Source organism: Anguilla anguilla, chromosome 11, assembly GCF_013347855.1.
Source record: "Anguilla anguilla isolate fAngAng1 chromosome 11, fAngAng1.pri, whole genome shotgun sequence".
NCBI classification, from domain to species: domain Eukaryota; kingdom Metazoa; phylum Chordata; class Actinopteri; order Anguilliformes; family Anguillidae; genus Anguilla; species Anguilla anguilla.
In genome coordinates, this window is record NC_049211.1 from 41,077,881 (window position 1) to 41,090,150 (window position 12,270).

Genomic DNA, 12,270 nt, shown 5'->3' on the forward strand with positions numbered 1-12,270 from the left:
TTCCTACCCTAATCACCCAATATGGATGTAAATGCCTTCAAATAAATACAATCTGCACTTTATCATCATATTTACATATTTTTATTGTGCTGGAGTACAGAGACAAAATGACAAAAAGTGTGCCACTGTCCCAATGCTATTTCATTTAACCGTATCTCAAAATACAAGAAAAGAGTACTAGTTAGCAAATGCCAACTCTTAAACATTGACAAAATTACAGAATTACAAAAGGTTTGATTACCTTAAATTTGGGGTTCTCAACCCAGGTCCTGTTGATGGCCTCGGGACTAGGACAACCTTTACTACTGCCTGGGTGACCCTGTGCATTAATCCAGGCCTGGGTGTGCCACTGTTTGTTTTCAGAAGCCAACTTAGATTCAAGTAACCACATGAGTTGGATTAACTGTGTAGTTAACTACTTTAACTGATCAATTAAGCACTGGGTAGCAATGAAAAGGGGGATTCAGTATAGCCCCACAGGACCTGGGCTGAGAACTCCTGGATAAGAAGCTTGTTAAATTATTTAATGCATTTTCATCAAGTTTCATCAACTTCAACAACAATTTTCCACAACACAGGACCTATGAGTTCTGCAGAGTCATATTTTAAGGATAACTGTGGAAACTATAAAAACAGAGCAGGAAATGAATAGGGTGGTTCAACTGCATATCATTATTTAATGTGCAACATAGTGACCTTAAAATACATATGATATGAAAACATATAGTAGGACATAGTGGCATGTACCTATAGCGAGAATATATTCCCTCACATATGAAGGTAAGACTGAGTGAATATGGATCCCTGTGTCCAATTATGCAGTAGGACCTGCAATGCAAGGATTATGCACATCATTTTTTTGAATGCGTGATCACAACATATTATCAATAACTGTTGCACTTAAACTTATACGATTTTAACAACACACCTGCAAAAACAAAAAAAACACTTTAAACAAGTCACTCACGGAGAGTGATCACGGAGAGTGATTATGAAAAATCACTTAGAGTTAATTATAAACTTACCTTGGTTTAATGGTTTTAACTGAACGGCTGAATAGAAACTGTGCTGCCCAACTACTTCAGAACCTGTTGTCAATAAAGCAGAGGGGTTAAAGGAAGAACCTACTGAGTTTGAGCTCCACAGAGCATGTGATGTTTAAATGGATGTTTTGAACGTCTGACAGTTTGTGAAAGTATCGTGGCTTTTTAGTTTAGTACTTGTCGGTCACCGGTTTCTGTCCTGACCTTCTGTTTCTGTGGCAGGGCCTATTTCCTCATACACAGCATTGGCTGTGAATCCATAATCTGGAGAAGAGAGCGGAGAAAGGTGAAGATTCAACTCACAGGTGGCACACAGTGTGAGCGGACGAGAACTCAGAAAGACCGGTCTCACCTGCGCTGTTGTAGTCTGCATTTACCCTGGAGTAAAACTCGCCCCCATCCGGCTGATTTTTAATTCGGCCTTTTCACAAACATAAACAATGGCAAACATGCAATAACACAGAGAATTGTCAACGTAGAATAATTGGAAATAAATAATATAAAAATATATCAATAAATCAGGAAATGAATAAAGAAATATAAATGTATGTGCATTTTTTCTTAAAGTATTTTTAAAATTCATTTTCCAATTCATTTTCACTATGAGTGTGTGAGTGTACGAGTGGTGTGTGTGCCCTCTGATGGACTAGCGACCAGTCCAGGGTGAATTCCTGCTTCTCGTCCAATGCATGATGGGATAGGATCCAGCACTCCCCATTACGCAAAGATAAGATAAGCTAGTAAGATAAGACAAGCGGTTAGATAAGTTAGATAGTGGATGGATAAGTTTATTTTCATGTTTATTATTTTATTTCCATACATATTTCTCTATTCATTTTCTATTTCTTTGGAATACATGTATTCATCTATGTCCAGCATTTCTTTCAATGTTTAAGAAACTGACTTCTCTATTAAAGTACTTGCTCACATTGAGAAATGTTGTCTGTTGTTCTGATCGCATGGAAGGGCGGAACTTCACACTTGGTGGGCAAACCAAGGCAAGTTGATTGACAGATTGTGCTCATCAAGAAAAGCAGAAATAAATAGGGAAATATATATGAAAATAAATGAATAAATAAATCTGAAAATGACTTGAAATTAAAGAAAAATATAATTACATTTTTTACACATTTTTGCACATACATTTACATTACTATATTATTTTACAGATTTATTTATGTACTTTTAGACTATTTATTTTTAGATTGTTTTATTTATTTTTATTTTCCACATTTATTTATTTATTTGTTGATTAATTTATTTATCATTGTGGCACTCTCTGTGTTCCATACCACTCACCTGGATCAATGAATACATAAATAGAGGAATGAAATGAATACAATAATATAATGGTCAAGAAACTATAACAATTAAATTTAATTCCATGAGCACTTGTTTGTTCAATGGGTGATTTTAAACTTCTGAATTCACATGCTTTTATAATTTCCTTGCAATGCTGATATTATTATTAGACAGCTTTTAAAGTGTAATGTATAAATAATAGTGTAATGTATGGATATATTCAATGAGTGCTACTACACACCTGATGTCCTGCATTTCTTAGAGCATTGAACTGCCAGCACCACCAGGGTTATGAAAATCACTGCCGAACCAGCAAGAGCCACAATAAAGTACAGCCCTGCAGTGGAGGTAGAAGATGAAGGTTTTGTGAGATAAAATATAATCTTTCAAAAGTTTTGAAAACAATTTAACTAGATTCCAGTTTCATGGCAAATATGACAAAATTGTGTTATTTATTTCTGTTAGGAGAAAGCCTTTTTGAATAATTGCACTTTGCTGCATTTGGCAAACATCGCAAATATTGCAAATTTGTGTATTTACATACAGTGTCATCCAAATTTGTTCACACACCCCTGATGAAGTTGAGAAATGCTGCATAAACAGTACAGATAATGTGCTATACTGTGTGCTCAATAAACGGTAAAATTACACAATTTTATAATAATAGAATTGCCCAGAGAAAAACACCCGGTTCCAATCAGAGTTTGGCAGGAGGACCGGTTTCAAGCTGAGACCAAAATTTCAGAAGGACCTGGAAAAATTCAATAGTCAGTGACCCTTCCCATGTGGTCCCCAATCTCATGAAACACTATGTAAGACAACTCAGTACAGAGGGGGTGCTGAGTATTGAGATTGGGTGTGAATATTGTGACACACATCTCTTACAGTCTTGATAAAATTACCAAATTTTGATCATGTCTTCTTTGTTCATCTTTATCAAGCAAGGGCATGACTAATTTTGGAGGGCACTGTGTATATTTTCCATTTTTTATGTATGCCTTGATTGTAAATATATGTATAGTCATTCAGATTCAGTATGGGAATGAACACAAATAATACAAATTTAAAACATTGCATTTACATTTCTTCTTTATATTTCATATCTTAAATGAAGAAGTCAACTAATATTAGAAAATAAAAAGTGAGCATCTAGACAAGGGTACAATGGATTTAACCCTTCACTTGGGTCTCAATTATAGATTGAACTTACTGATATTGCTTGTCATGAAGCCTTCACTGATAAGGGAGTAGTACGGTCTGTCTGTCCTGTTCCCACTACATCTATATTCACCATCAGAGGAGCTATCCCAGAATCCCACTGTGTGCCTCTCTCCAGTGTGGTTAAGTGAGATCTGTGTTCCGTCTCTGTACCACGTGTAGTTCCAGTCAGCAGAAGTAAAGCCCTGAAGCTTACACTTCATTGCTAGAGTGCCTTTAGTGATGAAGACCCCCATCCATCCTTCATCCAAGGTCACTACCGCCTGAGGCAAAGCTGCAAGAACATACATTGCTTATCATCCAACTCAACGTGTTACACACACAAAATTGTACATAGTGGCAAAGAGTTTGCAGTTGAAATGTATCAGTTTACTGCGGACATGCAAAATAAATCATATTTACCTCGTACAGTCAATGTAGCAGAGCTGCCAATCAGAGAGTGTACAGATGCTCTCCTTGTAAGTGTTCCTCTGCAGGTGTACAGTCCAGCATGTGACTGATCAGCAGAGAGGATTGTGTATGTGTCTCCATTTACACTGCTGGAGTCAGCCTTGTCTACAGGAAGCTCCCGTCCATCTCTGTACCATTTATACTTCCACTCTGTAGAGCTGCCCTGAATTACACACCTCAGAGTCATTGTTTCAGTGAGGAAGACCTCTGTCCATCCAGACTGCACGGTCAGCTGGGCTTGTGGGAGAGCTGAAAGTTTAAAAGACAGTTTATTGCTGTAAATGGAAGGCTTCACAAGACACCTGCTTTCAAATATGCATTCTGCTCTTTCAATTGTTTTGAAAATACATCATAATTACCTTGAACACTCAAATTAGCAGAGCTGCCAATCAGAGAGTGTACAGATGCTGTCCTTGTAAGTTCTCCTCTGCAGGTGTACAGTCCAGCATGTGACTGATCAGCAGAGAGGATTGTGTATGTGTCTCCATTTACACTGCTGGAGTCAGCTTTGTCTACAGGAAGCTCCCGTCCATCTCTGTACCATTTATACATCCACTCTGTAGAGCTGCCCTGAATTACACACCTCAGAGTCACTGTTTCAGTGGGGAAGACCTCCGTCCATCCAGACTGCATGGTCAGATGTGTTTGAGGTAATACTGTAAATCAATACAATTTTTAGTTATAAACTGAACGTATCATGAAACGCTCCTCATAATCTTAGTAAATTATTAATAAATAAATAAAAGACATATTCTACTAGTGTAATAAACTATTATAATAATTCTCACCAGATATTTCTAAAGTCAGAGGATGACTGTAGTCTGAGTAAAAAGGTTTTCTTCGTCTTGCAGCTTTGCAGCGGTATTCTCCACTGTGGGCCAGAGCAGCAGAGCTGATGGTGAAACTAGACCCATCAGTCCTGCTGCTGTAAGTGTTGGGCACAGTGTGTCTCAGTGTGTCTTTGTACCAGAGATACTCCCAGCCAGCAGGATCTCCCCCAAACCCACAGCTCAGGGTGACTCTCTCTCCTGTGTACATCTCTCCACTGGGGGGATTCTGGGTAATAACAGGCCTTGGCTTTTCCCCTGATAAAGGTAAAGCATGTGTTCAGTGTCATTTCTTAGCATTCATGAACATTAACAGTCTTCATCACATAAAAGATCATACAGGTAAGGACTGAAGAAAACCGGCAAAACTCACCAGACACATTTAACACAATCGTTCCTGTGAAAGATTTGAGTACAGGGTTTGGTCCCCGTTCACCCTGACACAGGTACTCTCCACTGTCTGACTCTCTTACAGAGTGCAGGATGTGCTTTTGTTGGCTTTCAGTACTGCGGGCATACAGGCTCTCTAATCTTCCCTGGGTGTTTCTGCTCCATGAATATCTCCAGCCAGACCCTTTCCTGATGTCACAAGCTAAGCTAACAGTTTCTCCTGTGAACATCACTGCGGCTGGGGGATCTGTGACTATGACAGCCTGAGGACGATCAGCTGAAATGGAGATCATTGAAGAGATGTTGTTTAAACGTTTTATTTCTTATAATTTGTTGAAGCAAAAAAAGAACCACTATTTGAGGGGAGTAATTTTCAATTACACTACTCACCAGAGACTGTTATGGTATGGATGTTACTTGCAAAAGCTTGCTCATTTCCTTTTACAGTTTCACACTGATACGTTCCACTCTGCATCTCTCTCACAGCACTCAGGACCAACACAGACACAGAGCCGTTACTACTGAAGGCTAAAAGTTGTGTTAGACCCCCCTGTCTGCGTCTGGTCCACACAAATCTCCATCCCTCAGATTCATTAACCTGACAGGTGAGAGTAATTGTCGCTCCTGGGAACACATCTGGCCATGGAGGATTAGCAGTCAGATGAACAGCAGGACTTGACTGTGCAGCTGAAACAGTTATAAAAAACAGAATCAAACTGTTTTACAATGCAAGGTTTGGTTTGATACGTTGTACCAATGAAAAATATGCATTCAGCTTTTAAATTTAAATTTAAATGAACTACATTCCATTTCCAAAATGTAAATTTTCCCTATATGTATCCTAAACAACTTTGAGTCTGTCAGATAGAATGGGTTTTGGAGAGTTGTCATGATCTTTATGAATTCTGGTTTATAAATGCTTTGCATGTTCCACAAATCAAATGCATGGTTATTATGTCCCTGTCAAAACATAGATCTGAGGAACTTAATATCTATACCTTTGTGTACACCAAAAACCACCAATGCTGTGGCATCTGAAACAGGAAGAAAGAAAAGTAGATGTCTGATCCAGTGTGAATGAATGTTAGTATACAATGGTTTTATTACACTCTCAGTAAAAACGGTCCTTTGGCTTATGGAACCCTCTATGGTTGGTGTGAAAAATGTGAAAGCTCACAGATTGAACCATTTTGCCTGACAAAGAACCCTTGAACTAGTCGGGGTCCCTCCATGGAGACGCAGAAGACCCTTTTTGAACCCTTTTTTTCTGAGAGTGTATTTTCACATTAAAAACACCAATCCTTTTTTTTTTTTTTGCAATGCTATATAATGTTGTCCAATTTTTCGGTAGCTAAATGTTCTTGATAGTATGTTATTTTCAGTCACTCTATCTTTCATGCGGTATGCTAACTTTATAAGCTCACACCAGTTCAGCGATGAATGAAGTGTGATTGTTCAGACACAAGAGACAGTCACACATTTGAAAGTATGTGTTGCATGTTTTCATAAAGTTAATTGTGAAGAACTATGCCACTTTCAAAGTATTGTCCAGTCAAATTTACAGATTAGCAGTCACAATAATACTCAGCAAGACTTCTGCCCATAACAGGAATTATACATTTATTCAGATTTTCCACAACATAACTGTTTTTGTAATGTCTCACATACTATACGTATTATGCATTGTAATCATAATTCATATATGTTACCAGATAAGTATTTCTTGAAATTGCATTATTAAAATTCTTCTACTTACAAAGCAGAAAGAACATGGTGTCCGGCTTCATCCTGATTGCTAATACTGTGCAAATGCCCCACTAGAAACCACGAGGACGTTTTTGTTCACCTCAGTTCCCACAACCCTTTGCAAAGAAGAAATGCAACAGGCACAGCAGTGACACAGCTGAAACAAATGCAGTGCCTGCATGTAGTTATGGTCTCTACGGGCCCCTTAGAAAATGCAGAAATTAATTTAAAATTGGTGTGATATATAGCCGAACATTGCATGCATATTCTCCCTACCAAAACAGCTGCCCTCTTAGGAAGGTAGAAAGATAATTGTTTATTGCTCCAGTGATTAGTTTGCAGACAGTAGGGGAGTGTGGGGCGGGGGTGTGTCTCTTTGATTGCAGCTCTCAGGCTCTGGAAATATACTATTTTGAATATTAGAACAATTCTGTCACTGTCCTTTTTTAAAATGTAAAAATAATTTTTTTATAAACTCACTTTTAATGCCTTTTTATTCTTAGTTCATTTTTTTTCCTTTTGCCTTTAGAAATGGATTTATTTGCTCTGATGTTTTTGTTCATTATTGTAAACTGAAATTGTAAGCATTTTGTGCCCCAGCTGGACATACAAATACAAATAGCATGCAAAAAGCAGCATAGGCAATGAGCAGCATTGGAGAGGTCTGTAGGTTTAAAAAGGTGCTCCGTTTGTGAGGTCTGTATGTGATATGTTGAGTATGAGAACATGTAGTGATGTGTGTATGTGATTGGTTGAGTATGGGAACATGTAGTGATGTGTGTATGTGATTGGTTGAGTATGGGAACATGTAGTGATGTGTGTATGTGATTGGCTGAGTATGAGAACATGTGGTTACAGAGGCTGACCGATGGTCGGCTGTAGCCAGAGTTTCTTTACTAAATGTCGCTCATGTCACTGACTGTTTAAAAATACCATAGTTGCTATGTGTCAAATCAATCAATGCGTCAATCAATTTTGTAGGTATGTTGATTTTTTATTCTAAGCAGTGCAGAAGTGAAATTTTAATTCCTAAGACCACAAAAACTACTGCAATAATTTAACATGAAAACCAGAGCGGTTCAACGTAACCGGGACTGTTATTTTAAAAACAGGAACACAAGCAAAATACAAACAAAAGGCTACCACCCAGTGAGCCTAACTATACGGGTCTTTTGGGCCCTGGCTAAAGTCGGGCAGGTAAGCTGCTAACCGACAAGACAAATAGTAGACAAAAGAGTGGTCAAAAAACAAGCACAGTTCGGTACACGTTTCAGTTCCTCACACAGAAAATGGGTCAAAAGGTAATCGGGCACTCAGACAGGAAACAGGTCATTCACAGGTTCCAACACAATATCTGTAGCACTCACTCAGTCTTTTCACAAAGCAAACTCCAAACTCCCACACCTTCACAGCTGTATGGGCTCCTACTTATACTGAGCTTCATTAGGTAGAATGGCTTTCAGGTGGGTTTAACAAGGGGGCGGAGCTGGCAATTGGAAGGGGGTGGAGCCACCGGAATGGAAATACCGGCCTTCCACTACATCTCCCCTCATGGCCTTACAATATATATATATATATATATATATATATATATATATATATATATATATATAGCGAGAGTAGATACTCATCTTAAACAGATACCAGTAAAACCGTCTTGTACCTCACAGGCAAGGTGATATGTGTGCTTTCAAATAGAAAGATGCTACAATGACAAAATATCAAAGGCAATAACAGGAAAACCAGCACAACTCTGCTCCAGATGATATGAATGCATTACATATAATATTATAGGCATTTATCAGATGCTCTTATCCAGAGAAACCTACACAGCTTTTCTGTATACAGTAGCATTTACATCCAATTATACAGCTGGATATACACTGAAGCAACGCAGGTTAAGTACTTTGCTCAAGGGTGCAACGGCAGTGTCCTACCCAAGAATCAAACCTGTGACATTCAGGTTGGAAGACCAGTTCCTTACCCGTTACCCTTAACCTTTGTTTTATTTTATTTTTGCATTGCCTTCATTATTTTTAAATAGAACACATGAGCACATCCTCAAAGCGGGCTTTTTACTCCCTTTCTTTTGTGTGTTACAATTTGCCACTACTGTTTAGTTTTCTGTGTTGGTACTTTTCTGTTATAGGTCGCAGGTGGTCACGCAGTTTTCTTGTTTAAGACATCTTTAGATGGTTAGGCCAGAAAGTCAACTGTGGTTTCATTTAGATTAGAGTAGCCTAGCTCTGGTCTGTTTTCTGCCTGAATCATCCTGTTCAGCCTACATATGGCAATGTGTTCTGTTTTGTTGTCTCATTATTTGTAATAAATCTTCTATTTTTGTATATAGATTTTGAATCCTTGTTTAGTTTGTTATGTTGTTGTCCCTGGTTATTGGATCTTCGGTTGGCTTTTGGGACGTAACAGTGTCCTACCGGGGAATTGAACTGGGGACCTTTAGGTTACAAGACCAGCTTCTTACCCATTGTACTACTCTGCTGCCCCAATTATTTTCAGGAGCCATCTTGATTGCTCTGCTCTTAATAGTCATTCAGAGACCACGCATTCAAACATGTCCTCTCCTCAAGGATACGTATGCCAATTCACTGCTTCTTTTCACATCGCAGTGCATGAGCTGGGCTTGCACTGGTATGAGCTGGAAGAAGAAGCTTCTTGTGCAGCTTGTGTTTGTGTGTGTGTATGTATGTGTGTGTGCGTGCACGCATGTGTTTGTGTGTGTGTGCACGCATGTGCTTGTGTGTGTGTGTGTGTGTGTGAGAGAGAAACAGTCAAACAGTGTAATGTCATATATTTTTATAGGTAGTTCAAGGTGACTATAGAGTGTTCGACAAAAATTGACACAAATGTGATGTTAAACACTGTTAGCACTCAGCACTGTTTTTACAGACCGCAAACTCAGTTAGGGACCGTTCTCACAGCTCTCTTTCCGAAGTGGTTGCTCTGGTAACGTGTTAATTTATTTTTACCGTGGCACAATCAGTGAGATACACCAGCAGCAGATCTCAAAAATGGCAGTGGTGAAACGACTAAAGGCCGTGTGGTCGGGCACTGTCGCATAAACCAAGCGGCAAACGTGTGCAGAGTGACAGAGGATATAGGTTTTTTTTTGTTCGTTGTTTTTTTTCTTCAAAATTCTCCATCACAAGCGTCCTACTTTTCATCCGACCTAATAATAGAGGCAGTCGCGATGACCACAGCGTAGGCAATGCACTTATCTGATGTCTAAAGCAAGAATGAAGCCTCATGACACATTTCTACGCTTTCCAATTTGAAAGTAAAAATTTGTGTTTACTGTTGCACTGATGTCTCTTTCTCCATTTGATGTTTGTAACTGATTTGATGTTTGTTGACTGTCTTGTGTAACTTCATAACTTTGTGTTTTATGTCAGGTCCCCCTTGCAAAAGCAATTTAGATCTCAATGGGGGTTTTCCTGGTTAAATAAAGAAATCTACATTTCATGTGAACATGTAGACGTGGTGAAATAAATGAAAGAATACATGTATGGTTAAGACTGACTAAAGTAACATTATTATGATTTTATATATTATGCCTTGAATCTTACTGATCACGATATAATAGGTCATGCAGTGCTTCCATATACATATGTACTGCAGTCCTGCTATGTATTATTGTGATTGCATGTGATTGTCTGTGAATTCGACTGAACAATATTATTAAAGATGTTCAATCTTCACAATTAACTTCACAGAAAACTTCCAACACGTATTTTCAAATGTATGACTGTCTCTTGTGTCTGAACAATCATACTTCAATAATTGCTGAACTGGTCTGAGCTTATTAAGTTACCATACTGTATGAAAGATGGAGTGAGTGAAAATTGCATACTATCAAGAACACTTAGCTACTAAAAAATGGGACATTATACATCATTGTTTAATGAAAAACAGTCAAACTTTGCAAAAAAAGGATTTGTGTTTTTAATGTGAAAATAAAATCATTTTATACTAACATTCATTCACACTGGATCAGATATTGCAATTTACATTGCTTTCTTCCTGTTTCAGATGCAACAGCACTGGTGTTTTTTGGTGTTCAGAAAGGTATAGATATTAAATTCCTAAAATCTATATTTTGACATAATTACTACGCATTCGTTTTATGGAACACGCACAGCAATTATAAACCAGAATTCATAAAGATCAACTTTCCAAAACCCATTCTTTCTGACAGACTCAAAGTTTGTTGTTGCAATATTAATAATGCAAAAATATGAGGAAATATTTAGGTTACATTTAGGAAAAATGTGCATTCAGAAAATGTAACATAGTTAATTTTAATTTTAATTTAGAAGTAGAAACCATACGATATGTGCATTGATACTATGTATTAAACTAAACTCTGCATTCTTTCTGACAAACTCAAAGTTGTTTAGGATAAATATAGGGCAACCTTACATTTCGGAAATGTAATGTAGTTCACTTAAATTTAAATTTAAAAGCTGAATGCATATTTTTCATTGATACAATGTATCAAACTGAACTTTGCATTGTAAAACTGTTTGATTCTGTTTTTTTATAACTGTTTCAGCTGCACAGTCAAGTCCTGCTGTTCGTCTGACTGCTAATCCTCCATGGCCAGATGTGTTCCCAGGGGAGACAATTACTCTCACCTGTCAGGTTATTGAATCTGAGGGATGGACATTTGTGTGGACCAGCCGCAGACAGGGGGGTCTATCACAACTTTTAGCCTCCAGTAGTAACGGCTCTGTGTCTATGTTGGTCCTGAGTGATGTGAGAGAGAGACAGAGCGGAATGTATCAGTGTGAAGCTGTAAAAGGAAATGAGCAAGCTTTCAGTAACATCCATACAATAACAGTCTCTGGTGAGTAGTGTAATTGAAAATTACCCCCCTCAAATAGTGCTTCTTTTTTGCTTCAACAAATGATAAGAAATAAAACGTTTGAACAACATCTCTTCAATGATCTCCATTTCAGCTGATCGTCCTCAGGCTGTCATAGTCACAGATCCCCCAGCCAAAGTGATGTTCACAGGAGAAACTGTTAGCTTAGCTTGTGACATCAGGAAAGGGTCTGGCTGGAGATATTCATGGAGCAGAAACACCCAGGGAAGATTAGAGAGCCTGTATGCCCGCAGTACTGAAAGCCAACAAAAGCACATCCTGCACTCTGTAAGAGAGTCAGACAGTGGAAAGTACCTGTGTCAGGGTGAACGAGGACAAAACCCTGTGATCCAATCTTTCCCAGGATCACTTGTGTTACATGTGTCTGGTGAGTTTTGGAGGTTTTCTTCAG

At 38.2% G+C, this 12,270-nt stretch overlaps 1 protein-coding gene and 2 long non-coding RNA genes across 3 annotated transcripts in view; 1 reads left to right on the plus strand and 2 right to left on the minus strand.

Annotated features, from left to right (window-relative positions):
- Positions 1–7,095, minus strand: part of LOC118207253 (basement membrane-specific heparan sulfate proteoglycan core protein-like) — a 122,435-nt gene extending 115,340 nt beyond the window's left edge. Inside the window, exons 1-2 of the mRNA XM_035380641.1 lie at positions 6,987–7,095; positions 6,229–6,264 (exon numbers count right to left, since the gene is read on the minus strand). Of these exons, the coding sequence (XP_035236532.1) occupies positions 6,229–6,264; positions 6,987–7,017 (67 nt within the window). The 5' untranslated portion in view covers positions 7,018–7,095. The remainder of the gene's footprint in view (positions 1–6,228; positions 6,265–6,986) is intronic.
- On the minus strand, positions 756–1,284 carry LOC118207263. The gene is made up of 3 exons (XR_004761348.1): positions 1,248–1,284; positions 1,026–1,088; positions 756–828 (listed from the first exon to the last, which is right to left on the minus strand). It is a non-coding gene; the product is annotated as an uncharacterized LOC118207263 (long non-coding RNA).
- A 3,928-nt stretch (positions 7,096–11,023) lies between the features above and the next one.
- LOC118207264 lies at positions 11,024–12,202 on the plus strand. The gene is made up of 3 exons (XR_004761349.1): positions 11,024–11,059; positions 11,547–11,840; positions 11,953–12,202. It is a non-coding gene; the product is annotated as an uncharacterized LOC118207264 (long non-coding RNA).
- The last annotated feature ends 68 nt before the right edge of the window (positions 12,203–12,270 follow it).